This window comes from Canis lupus, chromosome 17, assembly GCF_003254725.2.
Source record: "Canis lupus dingo isolate Sandy chromosome 17, ASM325472v2, whole genome shotgun sequence".
In the NCBI taxonomy this organism is placed as follows: Eukaryota; Metazoa; Chordata; class Mammalia; order Carnivora; family Canidae; genus Canis; species Canis lupus.
In genome coordinates, this window is record NC_064259.1 from 6,574,444 (window position 1) to 6,592,930 (window position 18,487).

Here is an 18,487-nt window from a genome sequence, read left to right on the forward strand (position 1 = left end):
CCAGCCACAGCGAGGTATGTCGGCTTTGCTGTTCTGTGCTGTTCCCCCCCTGCTCTTCTGGTTTTCTCCTTCAGTTCACTTGTCTCAAAACATCCTTCTGGCTCATTTTCTATCACAGCCATCCAACTCCACTGCGTGGCTGAGGTGACCCCGGCTCTGGCCAAACTTGAGTCAAGCTCCTGAGTCCTGGAGCTCCTGTGTCTTCTAGTGGGCCCCCACCTTGGCTCTGTCCTGGCCCCTCTGGAATCCTGCTGGGGATCCGCTTCAGTTCCTCAGCCTCCCAACCCTGCCTGCCTTCAGCAAGAAGCCTGTGGAGATGGTTGAGCAACTAATCACTCTACCTTGTAGCAGTTGTACATCCTAATACCCTCACGCTGCTCCTTGGCTCTGGATCCCCGCCTCGGCTCATTTCTCTCCGCTACTGCAAAACCCCATCGTCCTTGAAGAGTCTGCCTTCCTGTCTTCACTTGATCTTAGCCAAAGGCCGAGAAGCCATTGCCTTCCCGTCTTTAGCAAACGTCCTAAGGTTTTCTCTGAGGTCGAAACCGATGGCGGAGTCCCTTTAAGGAGGGCTGTGTGATGAACGAGTCCCTCGGAAGCACCTACCCCCCACCGCTCTTCACGCTCTTGCCCTTTGCGGAGCATCTGACCCCGCGTGGGGGGTGCGCTCCCTTCGGGTCCGGGGAGCTGCCGCGCGACCCCGCCGGGCCGACTCCCCGGGAGGGGCCGCGGGCGCCCCGCCCCCGACCGCCGGGATGAACCAACCAGCAGAGCGCGTTTTGTAAACGGACAAAAAGGAGCTTTCCAAGGGGCAACGGCAGGTGTTAAAAGTGACCGGTGGGTCGCCAAAGAGTCGAGCTCGAGGAGCCCCGGGGGTGCGGCGTCAGGCACCCCACGGGCGACAGGAGGGCGACGGACCGTTCGGGTGCCGCCCCGCCCCCCGCCCCGCCCGGATATCCGGCCCGGCCCCGCCGCTCGCTGGTAAGCGACATGGCGCTGTGTGAGGCGGCGCGCGGCGGGTCGTCCCTGCTCTGGCCGCGGGTGTTGCTCTTCGGAGACTCCATCACCCAGGTACCGCCGCTCGGTCCGCACACGTCCGGGTCCCCCTCTGGGCGGCGCCCCCCGAGGGCCGCGGACCTGGCGGCTCGCTGGCTGCGACCTCCCTGCGCCCGCGCCCTGCCCCTGCCCCTGCCCCGCGACGTCCGGGCCGCTTCGGAGCCGCGGGCGGGGAGGGCGTCCCTGTTGCTCGGGCCCCGCGGGGGCGCGGCGGGGGCGCGGCGGGGGCGGGCGAGGGGCGGGCGGGGACGTGGCCGGCCGAATCCCCGGGACCGCTGCCGCCCGCCCGCCCGCCCGAGGGGAGGACACGTTCGACCTCGGGGCGACCAAGTACCTCTCAGAGCTGTTCCCGCGGTGGATTTTTTTTTTTTTTTTTTTGTCTTTTCAAACATGATTTCCTCAATTTTCTGTGTCTGGGCAGTAAGGAAGGGCTTCCCAAATTTATAGGAACATATAGTTTCAAAACGTCACCCCCTGAGCCCTGTGATTCACTTCCTTATTCCTTGAGAATCCTGGAAATGTACGGCCCGGGCCTCGCTTCCCGACTGCTCATACAGTTGATTGTTGTCTCGTGTGTATGAATTTCAGTGGCTTTTCTAAGTAGAAATGACTGTTAGTTCTCAGTAAGATGCCGGTGAGGGGCCCAGCTGGTAGGAAAGAAGACGCCCCCCCACCCCGATTTCCCGGGGCGCTGCTGCGGGGGCGCTGCAGTTAATTCCTGAAATGACGTGTGAGGGCAGCACATGAGGGGGCAGGAAGTCCGGGAGCAGGAGGGAAACCCGGCGCCGACCAAAACGCCCCGCTTCTAAAATGCGCGGATTACACGGATGAGTAGTAACGGACTTTTTTTTTCCTTTCTCAGTTCTCTTTCCAGCAGGGTGGATGGGGAGCGTCCCTGGCTGACAGGCTGGTCAGGTGAGAATAGTTTCTGGGTGGACGCTCGAGACTGTTGATGGAAACCGTAACTGCCTCTCAGAGGAGGAAGAGCGCATGATACGCTTCCAAACAGTATATTCCTCCTTTCTTTGCTGGCCTGAGCTCGTTAGTGTGTCTACAGGGTTGGGGGCCAGAAGGAAGGACAGGCACTCAGGGTTCAGCAGAAGTTCTGCAGGATGTGAAATCAAACCCTAAAAGTTGTAGGAAGGATACCAGGTTTGGAGCCAAACAGATACCGGTATTCATCTAAAGACCAGTTCTTTTCCAGTTATTACAGTGCATATGATTTTTTTTTAAGATTTTATTTATTCATGGGAGACACAGGCAGAGGGAGAAACAGGCTACACACAGGGAGCCCGATATGGGACTCGCCCCTGGGACCCCAAGATCACGCCCTGGGCTGAAGGCAGACGCTCAACCACAGAGCCACCAAGCCACCCAGGCGCCCCAACAGTGGATATGATTTAAACAAGTCATAAGGAGTTCAATCGAAAGAAAGCCATGTATATTCATAACCCAAAATTAGCATCATTTTTGGAAACTGCCCCAATTCAAAAGGTTACAGAATATTTAGAAATGTTTTCCACATTAAAAACAGTAAACACAAGTATTTGGAATATCAGTAAACTGATCAGGAGTTTTGTCTTCTCCTTTATAAGGAATAAGCTGGATGTGTTACCATCTTATTAGTACTTGGTAATTTCTTCACCAGTATAATTAATACACCAAGAAAATGTATTTTCAGTTATCTCCAAATGTGAAATGTGTTTTAAAATATCTTCACTTTCTCCTTCATGTTTATCCCCTAACCTAGAAATGAAAAACTTGACCTTCCAGCTTTTTCTGTTCCCAAATGTTTTTCCCTATTTAGATGGACTTAATCTAGAACATGAAACTATCATTCAGTTTTCCCTCTGTAAAATGGGAGGATTATAATGGCTAAGTTCTACTGAGTGCTTACCATGTGCCAGAAACTGAAATGCTTCATGTGTATTGGCTCATTTAGTCTTCACAACTACCCTGTAATACAGAGCGTGTTAGTCTCTGACCCAGTTTAGAGCTGAGAAGATGGAGGTCACACACCTAGGAAGTGGCAGGTGGCCCGGCTCTGGAGCCGGTGGTCCTGAGCCTCTGGAGATGATTAGGGCACCTGCTCTCCTGTTGGGGAGGCTGGAAATGTAATGTGAACTTGCTAAGGCGCCTGCAAGTGTACCTTGAATAGTAGCTTTAATGTTTAGTAATCCACTGTTTAATTGGCCTGTTTACTTTTTCTGAAAAGCTAAATAATTCAAGTGGCCCAGAAAACCAGGCATTTCAGATGTTTACCCACACATAATTTTTACCAAATGTTTAATAAATAATCATTTTAATACTAAAATCTGGTGAGAATTGACAGTTTCCAAATATGCTTGCTAGAAGACCGCTTAATTAGAATTGAGAAAAGTTACAAGACAGAGTTGGAGACAGCGTGTGGTCTGTGTGGTCCCATCTCTACTCCGGACAGGCATCCTGTTGAGACCCAACGTGCAGCGGAGTGGCTGCTGGCCCACCCCACAGAGGCTTCATCTCAGTGACCTCTAGCCCCTTAGGGCTCGGGCCCAGAGTGCCCGCCTCTCCTGGGCACACTCGACCAAGGATTAGGAACTAAAATCCCTTGCTGGGGCAGCAGACCCCTGGCAGAGGGAGCCCCACAGCCTCTGTTCTTCACTGGGCGGACCCAGCTGTGGTTGGCACAACTGGCAGGGGAGGTGGAGACTCCAGAGGATTCCACTCCACCCTCCTTTTTTAGTGCCAGACCTGGGTTCTTTCTGCCCCTTTGGTGGATGTTTTCATCTTTAGCTGTATGAACACTTAGGGTGAATTTTCTTTTTAAAGCTTGATTTCAGAGAATGTACGAGTGGGGGGGGAGAGGGGGAGGACCAGGCAGGCACCCTGCTGAGTGGAGAGGGGTTGGGGCCCATCTCACAATCCCATATCAGGACCCCAGTGGAAACCCAGAGTCGGAAGGAAGCTCAACGCACTGAGCCACCCAGGTGCCCCCGGGGTGGATTTTTGATGTCAGCCTCAGCTGTGGGCACAGCCCTGAACTGATTCACAGTGGTTTGGGGTGGGTTTTTTTCTTTTCTTTTCTTTTCTTTTTTTTTTGAAGTGTAATTAACATGCAGTGTTAGTTTCAGGTGGACTAACTCTGTCAAATGTAACCCAATTTCCACATTTTAAAGTTAGGAGGGCTTCATGTAACTGCCCTTCTGTACACTGCTATGTGCATAGGAATAAATCTAAAATACACTGCCCTATAGTGACATCTTTTTAGCATTTAGTTTTAGCATTAGAAAACCATTTTAATAATTCTTAAATCTATGTAAAGCCTTTTAAAATTCACTTACTGAGATAAGGCTAAAAAAAAAAAGTATTTCTTTGACCAAAAATACTTGGTTTGAAGAAGTTAGAATAAATTCACCCTTTTCAGTTTTTAAAAGCTGTTTGCTTTTAAAGATCAGCCTCTGCCCGGTTTATAAAACCGCATAATCTATATTGTTTCTGGAAGGCAATCTCCGAGAGCTGGACGTTTGGCAAAGAATCTTTCTGTTCTTACCTGTTCCCTTTTCATCTGAACTTAAATACTTGTTATTCATGAATTTAAGTAAAAGCCAGTCTTAATTTGCCAGTTTCTGTAGGCTGTGGAGTAAGGTGGGCACATTGATGATACTGTTCAATCTGAAGCAACTCTGATCGCCTCCCCTTTCAGAAGGGAACCTCAGCAGTTTGAACCCTGAGCCTCCCTCATTCCCACTTTTTTCCTGGTTCACAGCCTTATAATAGAGATTCTTTTTCAGTCTGTAATGGCTGCTTTTCATCTTCACACTGCCCAGCAGATAAGGTATTAGGTTCAGCTTTCATAGCTGGGGAGCCTGAAACTCAGAAATTAAGGGCCAAAGCCTGATCTGCTAGTCAAGGGTAACAAGATCTAGGCCCTGGTCACTCTGATTCCAGACCTTTCCCCTCTCCTCCCACATCATGAAGGCCTTAGGGAGGAAGCCACCTCACCTTCTGGTTTTTAAAACATTGCACTGAGTAAACCATTGGAGGGACAAGAAACAAACTCCTCTTGTCAAAAAAAATTTTTTTTAAGTAGGCTCTACACTGGGTGTGGAGCCCAAAGCGGGCTTGAACCCACGACCCTGAGATCAAGACCTGAGCTGAGGTCAAGAGTCAGATGCTTAACCAACAGAGCCCTCCAGGCACCTCACAGTATTCCATTTTTAAATTAAGGGAGTCTTTAAAGTGGCTAGCCAGCTTTTTGTAATCATTATGCATTAAAAACCCCAAGCATCACACTTAGAAATAAATGTGGATGGGCAGCCCCGATGGCCAGCAGTTTGGCGCCGCCTTCAGTCCGGGGTATGATCCTAGAGACCCGGGATCGAGTCCCATGTCGGGCTCCCTGCATGCAGCCTGCTTCTCCCTCTGCCTGTGTCTCTGCCTCTCTCTCTCTCTCTCTGTCTTGAATAAATAAAATCTTTAAAAAAAAAAAAATGTGGCTAAATTTTATTGTCCCCAAGATTTATAAATTTTGAGAGCTTTTCGAGTAATGTCAAACCAAGTCCCTTCCTCTTGTCTCCACATCTGTTGACTGGCCTGGTAGCCTGCAGTTGTTGGTTGGTGCCCTGGGTTCTCTGCTCCTATGTAGGAATTTGAACTATATACCAAAGTGAACCATGTCAATTTGCTAACCATAGATTGTACTGAGGTGTTTTCTTAATTTTATTATGGACAACTATAAGCATCTACAAACAGCAGGGGGCCTGACCACCAAGTAAAGGAGCAGGGACACAAACCCAGGCAACCAGTCAAGATCCAAGATTCCATTGTACCATAGGGTACTGGGAATCAAACCACAGGTTTGGTTTTTTTTGTTGTTTTTTTTTTTAAGATTTAAGAGTGTGCGTGGGCACAAGCAGCGGGGAGAGAGGGAGGGTGCCCCCAAACCACATATTTTTAAGAAGGAAAAACAACGTATTTTCTAAAATTTTTTTTTTTTTTTTTTTGTATTTTCTAAAATTGTTGAATCAGGCATGCCTGGTGGCTCAGTCGGTGAAGCATCTGCCTTCAGCTCAGGTCCTCATCCTGGAGTCCCAGGCTTGAGCCCCACGTGGGGCTCCCTGCTCAGCAGGGAGTCAGCTTCTCGCTGCCCTCTGGCCCCTCTCCCATCTAGTGTTCTCTCAAAATCTTTTAAAAAACTAAAAGGACTGAAAACCGTGGGCTAATACTGATAATGACACGTCACTGTAGGTTTATCACAACAAATGTGCCGCTCTCGGGGGCAGGAGTGTGTGGGAACTGTTTCCTCCTTTTGGGTTTGCTGCATACCCTAAGATGCTTCTTAAAAACTAGTCTGTAAAAACGCCTCAAAACTCCATGTACAGACCCAAACCATCGTTACCCCCGAGCTCCAGCTGCTGGTGACTTCTGCCCACGATGCTTGCTCACATAGCACCCATCTGCTGCAAACTCCACGTCACGGGACCTCGCCGCCCATGCGTGAGTCTGCAGACAAAATGACAGCCCCTTTGCTCAGTTACTCAGAACTCCTGTCAAGGAAGGGCTTGACCTGTGTCTTGGACAGATTTAAGGCCGGCACGTTCAACTCTGTGCCTGCTCTTCTCAAATGAAACTCCTCGGGCACCTGGTTGGCTCAGTCCAAAAAGCCTGTGACACGATCTCGGGACTGTGGCTTCGAGCCTCACGTTGAGGGCAGAGGTGACTTAAACTGTAAAAAGGTGAAAGCACATCAGAGCCACCTGACCTCAGCAGGTGCCACGGCCTGGAGGGCACACACCATGGGTTGGTTCACTGCAGGGAGGACTAGAAACCATTCCTTGACCACAATTCATCTTTTTTTAAAAAATTCTCCATTTCAGAAAATGTGATGTTCTGAATCGTGGATTTTCAGGTTACAATACCAGATGGGCCAAAATCATCCTTCCGAGATTAATCAGGAAAGGGGACAGTCTGGACCGCCCAGCAGCAGTGACAATTTTCTTCGGTGCCAATGACAGTGCACTGAAAGGTAAAGGCATTCTTGGGTTTTTCTACTTCATTTTTAACTTTGTTTTGAGAGTGAGCGAGTGCACGTGTACAGGGGTGGGAGGGCAGGGGGGAGAGCGAACCGCGAGCAGACTTCATAGCCAGCGTGGAGCCCAACCTGGGGCTCGATTTCATGACCCTGAGGTCACAACCTGGGCAGAAACCATGGGTTAGGTTAGACTGAGCCCCCAAGCGCCCGTTTTTGTGTCAGAGCAAACTTACAAACTTTCTTCAACTGTGTACTTCTTGCCCAATAGATAGTCTTACCAAATTTATAGAGTTCCCAGAGTTTATTTGTATTTCTTCTGGCTTTAATGTCAGCAGGTCTTATTCCCGACTTACTTTCTACCCGAGTTATTGGCCGATCTAAGATCTCAAACACTTTAAAATGTTTTCTAGGGTCCATTAGTGTTGTGCTGAGTTTTGAATGTTTTTCTCATTAGTTGGGGTAGCTGGCAGCAGGGCGCCCACCTTGCAGGGGGTGAACCACCTGTGGGGGAGCAGCTCAGGATGCCACCCCAGCCCGGGCACGGACTTCCTCCAGGTGCTGAGAAACAGGCATGAAGTGGGGCTGTGTCCCTGCCTTTGGAAAGCGCTGCCCCTGAGGATGGAGGGCTGGCCGCCATGGGCCCTGCCCTCTCTCCTGCTCCTGCGAGGGGGGCCCCGGGCGCAGCGTAACCGGGAGAGTCGGCAAGCCCTGGGCACAGGTGGGGACGGCGCGGGTGAGGCTGCAGGGAGAGCCAGGGGTGCTCGCCGTCGCTGAGAAAGCTATTCTAGGAACCGTGACTGTTAGCAGAGACCCTTTATGTCATACACCAAAAGCTGTAAGGAAACTCCCAAAAGGTGAATTTTTATCAGAATTAAGACAAGGAAGAAACAGGTTCCAAGCATAAAAGCAATGGAGGAAATCATAAAGGAAAAAATAAGGCTTATGAAATATGTCAAACCATAAAGACTCAAATTGGAACTTATTTCTTAAGCTCTCGTGCTCGGAGCTACTGAGTGTGAAGTGAGATGGGCACGCTCTTCCAGCCGGTGGGGAAAGCTGCCGTCTGGAAAGATAGTTGAGGGCTGCAGCGGAGGGCTTGCCTCGCCTGGAAGCAGCCCGACACTCAGTAAAGCAGCACGCAGAGGTGCAGACGCTTCTGTGAGGGCATCTGCCACGGCAAACGGTAGGGCGCCGCGTGGTCAGGCTGGTCCCCTGACAACTAGCCATGTTTCAGGGACCTGTGGACACAGAAACGCTTGTAATCTATATAATGTCACATGAAAAAGTCCAGTGTGGTTATGTATCTTCAGCATGATCCCAGTTTGTTTTTTAAAGTATACGTATCATATGGAAAAGACCAGAAGTACGTCCATGTGCTGCCAGCGGTTTTCTGGGTGGTGGGATCAGAGTGGTTTTAGTCTCCTCCTAGGATTGTACTGTGGATTGTTTGCCACACGCCTGCAGTGGCTCTTGTACACTTGCACGTGAGCCCATTTAGAAATAAGCCTCCGTCACCATGATGGGCATGGGGCCACGGCTGACCTGTGTTGGCCGGCTGCTTCCCACGCTGTGCCGATGGATCTTCACGACCCCGTCAGGCAGACCCAGCTCTCGTCCTCCCCGGTGAGGAAGTCACAGCACGGGAAGGCCGAGCGTGTCCCCCAGGGCGCAGGCTAGGCCGGAACCTGGCAGCTTCCCTCTGCACCAGCCGAGCGCTGCGGTCCTGGGTGGTAAGCCGCCGCCGCCAGGCGCCCTCCAGAGCCTCAGACCTGGAGTGCGTACTGACCTTCCTGTTGTCACCTGTCACAAGTGTGCACCTGGGGTATCCGTGTTACTCCCCAACAGATGAGAATCCCAAGCAGCACATCCCCCTGAACGAGTACGTGGCGAACCTAAAGAGCATGGTGCAGTACCTGAAGTCCGTGGATGTCCCTGAGGACAGGATCGTTCTCATCACGCCGCCCCCACTCGGGGAGGCTGCGTGGGAGCAGGAGTGCCTCCTGCAAGGTAAGCATGTCGGCAGCGTGCCCAGCAGCCAGAGCGCCAGCGTCGGAGAGACTCCCGTCTGTGCGCCTAGGGTCTGAGGCCTGCACGTCCTTATTGGGCTGTTTTTTGTCAACGGAGATTAAGCCCAGAAGGCAGAGCTTGGGTTATGTGGACCCCTGCAGGTGTGGCCCGGGTGAGGGATCCTCACTGTGGCTGAGGCGGGCCCCGGCCTGGAAGGAGCCGTGCGGACGCTGAGCGAGCATCTCCGCCGCCTGCCTGGGTACGCACCAGGCTGTCCTCCCAACTTTGCAGCAGCGGGAAGTGCCTCGGCCGCTGCTGTGCCCTTTTTCTGTCCACACGCAGCCTTGCCTGTGCCACCGCTCTGCAGCAGCAGGCTGCTGGCCGACACCAAGTCTCCGCCCAGCCACGCCAGGAGGCACCTTGGGTGCTAAGCCAGGACCTGGCCCCCGGTTCCTGCCTGCCGGGCTAGGGAGGGCGGCTGTCCTGTAAATACAGTTTCCCCACGGAGGTAAGTAGGCAGGTTTACCCTCAAGAGGACGGACAGGGAGGAAGGGGCTCTGCCCACCGTCACAGGAAGTGGATGAGTCGCCCTGTTGCTGGCTCAGAGCTTAGTGGGGGGCCCTCATGATGGCTTGTGGGGTGGCAGGTCTGTCCTCCCAGAACATTTGTGCTCAGCCCAGGTGAGCGGAGGTGTGCCAGTTAGAGCTCCTTGGTGCTTCCCAGATTGTAGGTCACAACACCGAGCGAGTTAGGTTTCTTTAACGGAATAGAAAGAACAATGTCTGGAACACAGTAGGCACTGTTCCGTGAGACTCGTTTCGCTTACGTAGATGAGGTACGTGCCTGTGGATGGAGAAGCCTCCAGGTCACCGGGCCTGCACAAGGGCCCGCCGTCACCTGCCTGCACTCTCTCCTCAACAGGCTGCAAATTAAATCGTCTGAACTCGGTTGTTGGTGAATACGCAGGCGCCTGCCTCCAGGTGGCCCAAGACTGTGGGATCGATGTCCTTGACCTGTGGACCCTGATGCAGGAGGACACACAGGTACCGGGGCTGGCTTGGTCCTCGGAGGGAGTGGGATCACACAGACGTGACCCGGCTGTCTGTGGCTCTGAGTAGGTGAGACTGTTATCCCTTTCACCAGTTAAACCAGGAAGCTGAGGTTGGTGGGGGGAGCCCCCAGAGGCTCCACCGGGTTCCTCTGCTGCACCCAGCAGCTGGCATCCTTCCCTGGCACCCCTCAAACGGTCAGGAATCCGCACAGAGCAAAAGGAGCCAAAAAATGGTTCCTATTAAGGACATTCAGGCCAAGTTCTTTTATAATATGGGGGAGGGTTGGTTTAAAACTCATTAAAAGGCAAAATGACGGATTTAAGCAGGACCTCGTGGTGGGTCCCTACCAGCCCCCACCACGAGGCACAGCTGAGGCAGGAGGGCTGAGGCTTTCCCGTGCAGTTCCACCTCCGCAGGCCCCAGCAGCTCCCGCGGCCCCCGCGCTGGGCAATTCCCCCCACAAAACCAACACCTGCACTTCAGCCTCCCTCCCAGCCCTTGCCCTCCTGTGGTTTCCCAGGCCAGGAGCAGCAGAGGACAGCATCCAGGGTCCTGGCTTCGTCTGGGTTGGCGTCCATCTGAGAAGTTTGAGAACTGAACGCTACTGTATGAGGGGCTCTTACAAAGAACGCTTGAAGGTTCTAGAGCAGGGAGTGGGGCAGAGAGGAGCCCCGAGGCCTGGGGACCCCTGGTCTGGGAGAGTTGTGAACGAGCTGGCCCGCTGGCTGCTCCCCGCAGCTCTAAGGGTAGACACGGGGCACCCGGCAGCTATAGCTCAGGACCGGACAGGACAAGCTCCGTCTGCCTCCTACCCAGACGGGGGGAGTCCAGCAGTGGGACACCCCGGGCCCAGCAGACAGGGCTTTTGTTGACATCAGTGCACCGTGTTCACTCGTTCAGCCTCCTCTTCCATCTCATGAGCTGGAAGGTGGCTCAGGCCGGCCCTGAATGGTAGGCGGTTCATGAAGCTCAGTCCGTCCGGGCAGCAGGGGGGGCTGCGCAGCCGGTAGCGCGCGCTAACTTCTCTCCTCCCTTGCAGGACTTCTCGTCCTATCTGTCAGATGGACTGCACTTGTCACCAAAGGGAAATGAGTTCTTGTTCTCCCACCTGTGGCCTCTGATAGAGAAGAAAGTCTCCTCCTTGCCTTTGCTGCTCCCTTACTGGCGAGACGTAGCAGAAGCCAAACCAGAACTAAGTCTTCTGGGAGACGGGGACCATTAACCACAGAAAACCAAGTCTGGCCATTAACTTGCCAGAAGTGACAAAGATAAGTGATCAGACCTTTGCTCATGACCTTGGAATAAAAAACGCTGAACCTCCCCCACCAAGATTAATAAAAGCATTAGAATTTTTAGGGAAGCTCTCAGATTGTTGTGTTCTGGTGATATCTGACTAGGCGCAGGTGTCATCAGTGCAAACCCTGGACGGCTTGTTAACTCTATAAATGGAAATAAGGTAAATACGTATTTGTTTAAAAAGTCATAATTTTATAAAAAAAAAAATGATTTTCTTACATGGAGCTGGGAACCGTTCACTCTCACATACACCCACTCACCTATCAGATTCCAGAAGTGTTACTCTATCATTGACTAGTTAAGACAGCAAACACCACAAGGCATGATAAGTTCAAGTATTAGTGTAACAGGCATCTGCATAATAAACGTCCTTAGAAGAAAAGATTTGATTTGTCACAGATTCAGTTAATTGCCCTCAAAGTTTACAAATTATCTCAATGTTTTGGCTGTGAGCACATTTCACTACTTGGGGTGGGGGGAGCTTTTAACTATAAATTTTTATCCTTCACAAAGTAAACGCACACAGTCCTGAAGCCCTAAAGCAAGAAGCGACACACCTGTCCACCTGTGGGTCACTACAAAGGGATTTTCGGAACCAGCCATGTAGGGAGAGGCTGCATTCCCTCCCTGCGCAGCACAGCCGTCGGCCTTTCAAAACCAGCCGTGCTTTGGGGAGAACTCGCTCACGCACCCTCTTAGCTAGTGTCTCCAAGGAGGCAACCATGCTCTCACGCTGAAGCAGCTTAGGCTTGGTGAACAGGGAGCATTTCAAGAGCACGGCGAGAGTACCAGACATAGAAAACAAACTGCCCAGCAGACTGGAGCCCTGATCACTTGGCAAGATCCTGTAAATTCAATTTGGCTATCTGTAAGCTAGATTGTGTTTTAATCCTAGAAGTGCTAACCTTAGAATTTGGAGAGAAAAAAAAAAAAAAGTTAACACCTTTTTTTTTTTTTTTTGTGTGTGTGTGTGTAAAGTTAACACATTTAAGTTTAGGAATAAATCTGGGTTATTCTCCCTGCTACTGAAAGCTCTGGGTAATGCCTGAAAACAGAACCCACATTCTAGAATATGTTAACTGTTTATCTCCTTTGTCTTTACCTGAAGGCAAAAAATAAAATCTGTGTTCCAGTTGTCCTCACAAGTAACTGCCTAATGCCTCCCAATAGTCAGCGGATCATTACAGTGTATATAAAAAAAAAAAAAAAACTGATCATCTCCTTAATCAGTGCTGTTCTCGATAAAAAGGTTAATTTACAAAAATGTAAATATTTCAAGACCTAATCCAGCTGTATTTTCTGCTTTTGCACCACAGGTTGAAGGATATTTTAGAAACAAAACAAAAAAATGAAACCTGAAAGCCTCAAAATAAGCTAGATTCACCTTACCTCTTCCAAAGGACAAGGAGTAATTTGTGTGTGTAAAGGAGTCCAAACACATGACCAGCATCTGCTGGGAAGTCCCTTATTTCTCCCAAATCTTCACAAAATAGACGCAGGGGTTTCGAGCCCACGGTTCAAAAACCCTGCGCACCGAAGCCCGAGCTCGGGAGCTGCAGCCTAGCACTCCGTCTCCTTGCTGCCCACGCGGTTCTGACGCTGCAGCTTGAAGGACGCAGCCTTCTCGCTTCTCGTGACCGGACGGCCCGTGAGGTCCTCAAAGGACTTGGCGGCTGTGCTGCTGTTGGGGAAGGGGTCCTTCTCAAAGCCGTCCTCGTCCACGTGCGAGTCTGTGCTGGGGTCCTCCTGGATCGTGTCCATGCGCTGGTGCTCCAGTTTGGGCGCCGCAGGCATCGGCGGCGGGACCGGGGCGGCCTGCAGGGGCTGCGGGCGGCCGGGTGTCTGGGGCGCAGGAAAGGGCTTGATGATGCGGACCGAGGCCGAGTCCATGCTGCTCAGCATCTCCACGTTCTGCAAAGACACGGAGCCAAAGGCGGTCCAGGTCTTGCAGCTCCAACCTTCCCCGCCAAAAGGCGGTCCGCTCCGGGCCCCATGACTGCCCCCACACTAAGGAAAGCATGAGGTGAGGCCCCCCCATACACCCCACAGGTCCTGACAATTTGCCACCTGAAGACCCAATCCTATCAAGTAAGGATCCCAGAAGACAGGAAAAGTTCTCAGAACATTAATGTAGGTCAATGCAGACCAGCTAACTTGGGGCTGGGGGCGGGCGGGCGGGCAGGCCGACCCACCCTTGAGTTTAAATCCATCCACACACACACACCAAAAAAAAAAAAAAAAAAAAAAAAAAATCCATCCACACAACTCGTCCGAGTTCCCACGTAGATCCTTCCTGCCAGGAAGGACCTACTACCGCAGAGAGGGTGCAGCCCTGCAGCCACAGAGGCCACCAGCCCCCTGCTGGGGTGGCCCTTGCTGGGGACAGGGGGTACCTACTGCCAGGGTGGGCCCTTGCTGGAGTGGCCCCGGCTCTAGCAGGGGCTCTGAGCGCCTGCCTGGCAGTGACCGTTTCCCAAGTACTTACGCTGGGGTGGAAGAGAGACAGAGACTCATACTGCTTATCCAGCTTCTTATCCTAGAAGGAAAAGGAACAGGAAAAGGTCATTCTGACAATTCAGTTACACACTCTTTCCCTTTAGGCTCCTCCTGAGTGAGGAACCACCTCAGAACAGGAGTGTGGCATGTGTTAGCAGCTCCAGTAGGGGACAATTTCCTGCACAGACTCAGAGTCCTCCCACCAGCGCACAAGTGTTTTGGAATCAAGAAGGAACTAGTCAAGAAATGCTGAAGTGCAATTCTTCTGAGAGACTTCCCCAAAGGCATCTCCCTGTGTGCTCAGGGGTCAGACCACGAGGGCAGCTGCCGGGAATAGGGATGCTGCGTGCAGTCTCACCTGGCCCTGGGCTCAAAATGCCCCAGCCCGCCATGGCCGCTACACTCAGCTGTTTCCAGAGTTCCTGTGGCCCAAATTCCCAGAGGAACTGAGCCTGAAGGCCCTACACCATACTTCCGCAGAAGGCTGGACACGTGGTTCCACCCGCTGCCCCGGCCCCTGCCCGAGGAGAACACGACAATGGACAAGGCAGCAGGTGGAGCCTGAGAACCCAGGCCTGGCTTCCAGTCCAGATGCCATAACACAGTCTGTGGTCAGCAACGAGGCGCCACCCTCCCTCCTCTCTGCTCTGCTCCAAAACCAAGGGTCAGGCCTCAGTCCACGATGGTAACTTTCAGCGAAAACAAAGTAGGTCAGCCTCACAGGTAAAAACAGTAACAGGTGGCACAGTCGGCCACCTGTCAGAGCTTCGACCATGTCACCCTAACACAACTTTGCCTTAGCAGGGCTGCCCCCCAGATTGCCCTCCTCGCACCCACTGCGCTCACCACCCTGAGGAACAGCTGCTCGGTGAGAGGGCCCAGGCAAGACCGACTCCAGAGATAGCTGTGCTGGAATCTTCCAAGTGCTCCCCTGAGGGGACATTGCCTAAGCACAAGCCTGGAAGCCTGGGTCCCATTTCTCATCCCTACAGCAGACAAATCCCCATTTTCCCACCGAAGCAAGGTGAATGGAGTCATAAGAAGAGTTTTTTTTTAAGTCCCCAAGTTTATCTATCACGTGGAGTTCGTTAGGGAAAGCCCTATTCACCCTGTTAGCTGTTATTTATCTTGAAGGAGAATAATAAAGAATGCTCCCTCTTATCAGACAGGAGGATCTGAGCACCTCATATGACAAGGTCAGGAATCTATAAGGTGGGGGTGCCGTCTTTGAAATGCTGAGCTTTGATATTTGTTCCATCATAACAAAGCCTAAAATGGTCATTTCAAAGCTTCATTCAGACAGAGGTCCTAGACATCCAGTGAAGCAGTCTCCTAGGCTCAGAAGTAGAACATTCCTCAAATTATATATGAGAACAAATATCCACATACAAAAAGCATAATTTCTTTTAAAAAACAATTAGCAAAAAAAGCTAAACTTTTCACAAAATAAGCTTTCCTAGGGAATAACCCCCGCAAAATGTCATTGGAAACATCAGGTCAGGTCTTGCTAAGAACAAATTTTATCTTTTTCAAAAGTAGTAAGGTTGGGAAAAAAATTTTTTAAGACTTTACATATTTATTCATGGGGGGAGGGAGGTGTTCAGGGGGAAAAGCATGCTTCCTGCAGAGCAGGGAGCCCTATGCAAGACCCAAACCCAGGACCCTGAGATCATGAATCATGACCTGAGCCGAAGGCAAATGCTTAACAGACTGAACCACCCAGGCACCCAGAATTGCTCAAACTGCTAATAAAATGTCTCATTACCTACAAGTTGGTGACTTACCACGCAATGGACAAGAATGCTGAAAGGGATCCAGAATATCAAGGAGAAAACCAGGACAGAACCTACGATGTTGTCTGCTAAAAACTTCCCTGTGAACAATTCCAAACAGCAAATATTTTGATCAAGTACTTTAGAGACTCAAAATTAAATGCTCTTGGTATACTATCATGGTGTCAGATGCCACACTGCCGGCCAGGCAACGCTACTGACGCAGCACCTAGCACCGTGTCACCCACGCCACATCGGACCACCGCCCCCCTCAGCCCACACCCCAGCCCACAAGTGCCATTCCACACAGAGCCCTGACCTACTTATTGACAAGAACACATCACGTCACAATGCTCAACACGGTCCCTGGAGGGGTGGGGTCAGGGACCGGCCACACAGGAAGCTACTACTCAAAACACGACATAAAGTTGTTGCTATTGGGGCATTATTTTTGGGACTTTAAATTATAAACCCCGCAAGACAGAAAGACATCGTTGTTTCTGCAAAATCTGAGGCCCACTTTTAAATAAATGACGCTTACATCAAACAGGAGTCAGATTTACAACTTATGGGACTGAGCCATGCTTATGGTGTCAGGTGTTCATTTTTTAAAGAAAGAAGCCAATATTTTGACAAAGGATTGACTTTCCTTGTCTGAAAATCTGTGCATCCACACCACACAGGGGGAGAGCTGGGAATCTATTTTATCTTCGCTGACAAAGTTGTTTCCACAAAAGCTGGGAATATTTCCATCTGCTGTTGCAGTACTAGAGCATATTAATCTGAAAGCACTTTTCTCATGTCATCACTGAAATCGGCTCAGGTCTAAGCAATCAGCCACCCGGGGAAATCACCTACCAAAAGTATTGATGCTCAGCTGGTCAATGAAATCCCAGAATCGCTCGATGACATCCTGTACTCGTTTCTCACATTTGCCCTATGAACAGAAAACATACGGTATTGCCCCTACAAGTGCTGCATTTAGAAGCAACATCGCTGCATAAAAATAATGGACACGAGAAAAGCTACACTAAACCAAACATGCAGAGGACCCATTTTTTGACGCAGGACCTAAGAAAGCAGGATACACTTGTCATTGCCACCTACACAATTAGTCCATTTTTATAAGTGAATTTAGAATCACTAGGAAATGAAACTTGAGAAAACCAATTTTGTTTAAGATGGGGCACTCTAGCAAGGGCTCTACTGATCACACACACAACAGGAACAGGAGCCGCCTAACCACAGCCAGAGAAGCCCGCCGAACCCCTTTAAAACCTCCTCCATGATTCTGCGGGAACAAAATGTGTTTCAGTAGAGAACAAGAGGGTCTGACAAAGGTGTATCGAGCCACCTCTGGGTCTTTGTTATATCAGCACTGATTTCAAAATCGAAACCTGCAATTTTGCCATCTTAATCAATTTTACAATTAGTCTAGGAAACCAAGTAATTAATGCTGACTGCCTAAAATGCACCTTTATCACAAAGGGGCCCCCATGGTCCCACCAAGTCCTGGGACTTAGGGTCCCGTGCTCTGGAGGGAGTGCTCCATTGTCCCAGCCCTCCGGGGTCACACCCACACCCTCACCCAGACAGCCGGGCACACGTGAGCAAACAGTGGGTTAAGGAGGCCTGGCAACACTCCTGCCATCAGCAAATAAGTCTTTACGATACAAAAGCTGCCCGTCTGGCTGTTACGGAAAGAGCTCTACCTAAGTAGATACTCACATTCATGTCACAAAAGCCCACCGTACAGGGCTTTCCTTTCCTCAGGAATAAGTTCTTTTGTTCAGCATCCACGTAAGGCACACACCGGCCCGAGGGGTCCCGGCAGCACACCTTGCAGGAGTTGTCCGTCTCTGAAACAGAACCAGGAACGGCGTGGAAGGCTGGAGTTCTGCTCCGCACATGGCGCTCCTCCTTCCCTCTCTCCTCCCACCCCGCTCCCAAGCTCCGATCCAAGCTCCCAACTGGGAAGGAAATGCGGAAATGCGTTTGTTTTTCATTTCAATGGCAAACTATTCCTCATTCACCCCAAGACTAACTTCTGAGTTCATGCTCCTGGGTCCTCAGGCCACAAGGTAAAACCAATTTACACCAAAGAGTTTCCTTTAACAGATTAAAAGCCAAATTATTCTACTTATGATACTAAATGTTTCCCTTCATCCTTTCTTCTTACACTGATTTCAACCCTTGGCTTCTATTTCAAACACACCCTTGGGGAAGCAAGGCTCCAAGGAGAGCCAACGCGGCCTGCGACAGAACAGCCCGGGGCAGATCTGAGGGCACCACCGTGCGACCGGAGCACGGCAGCCACACGAAGACGCCCCACCTCGAGGCCAACCGCCGACCGCATGGGGTCATGGACACAACCAGGCACCACATAACCCTCATGGCACATGGACCACCAGCAGAAATGCCCAAACAGTAACTCGGGACAGCACGCGACCCAGAGGAAGTCCAGATTTACATCTACTTGGGAGAAACTGAAATCAACTACAACACAAAACAAGCAAAACCATTTTTGTGGGAAAAGAAAAACCTTTTCATCATTCACTCATTGATCCAGTATTTCCTAAGCATTTGCACATGTCTCTCCAGGGCATCCCAAGCCTCCTGCCACTCACTCGGGAAACTGCTTATTTGGAACCTACTGTGTTTCCTTCCATGTTTACTTGTTCCCCCCGGTGTACCCCACTGTACACACGGTGAGTCCCCAACCTAGTGGTTCTGGACTTCTGGGTTGTTTTGAAAGCAAAAGAACTCTCTTGAGGTGAGGTGGGGTGGGAAGCTTG

General features: G+C 50.9%; 2 protein-coding genes across 15 annotated transcripts in view; one reads left to right on the plus strand and one right to left on the minus strand.

The window, feature by feature from the left end:
- Window positions 1-717: 717 nt before the first annotated feature.
- On the plus strand, window positions 718-11,483 carry IAH1 (isoamyl acetate hydrolyzing esterase 1 (putative)). Of its 9 annotated transcripts, none has more exons than XM_025454704.3 (7): window positions 938-1,071; window positions 1,919-1,971; window positions 6,915-7,063; window positions 8,915-9,076; window positions 9,998-10,119; window positions 10,649-10,734; window positions 11,168-11,310. In XM_025454704.3, the coding sequence occupies exons 1-6, from the start codon at window positions 991-993 to the stop codon at window positions 10,724-10,726; spliced, it is 645 nt and encodes a 214-aa protein (XP_025310489.1). In that variant the 5' UTR covers window positions 938-990; the 3' UTR covers window positions 10,727-10,734; window positions 11,168-11,310. The 9 variants fall into 9 exon arrangements, with proteins under 9 accessions (XP_025310487.1, XP_048951773.1, XP_048951772.1 ...); XM_025454703.3 differs by having other exon boundaries at window positions 10,649-10,766; window positions 11,168-11,307; XM_025454702.3 differs by lacking the exon at window positions 10,649-10,734 and having other exon boundaries at window positions 718-1,071; window positions 11,168-11,483.
- A 112-nt stretch (window positions 11,484-11,595) lies between these two features.
- The window catches only part of ADAM17 (ADAM metallopeptidase domain 17), a 49,609-nt gene continuing 42,717 nt past the window's right edge, over window positions 11,596-18,487 (minus strand). For all 6 annotated transcript variants that reach the window (XM_025454693.3, XM_035700658.2, XM_025454694.3 and 3 more), the window contains 5 exons: window positions 17,421-17,551; window positions 16,551-16,629; window positions 15,705-15,793; window positions 13,910-13,960; window positions 11,596-13,335 (listed from right to left, as the gene is read on the minus strand). In XM_025454693.3, the coding sequence (XP_025310478.1) occupies window positions 12,985-13,335; window positions 13,910-13,960; window positions 15,705-15,793; window positions 16,551-16,629; window positions 17,421-17,551 (701 nt within the window). In that variant the 3' untranslated portion in view covers window positions 11,596-12,984. The remainder of the gene's footprint in view (window positions 13,336-13,909; window positions 13,961-15,704; window positions 15,794-16,550; window positions 16,630-17,420; window positions 17,552-18,487) is intronic.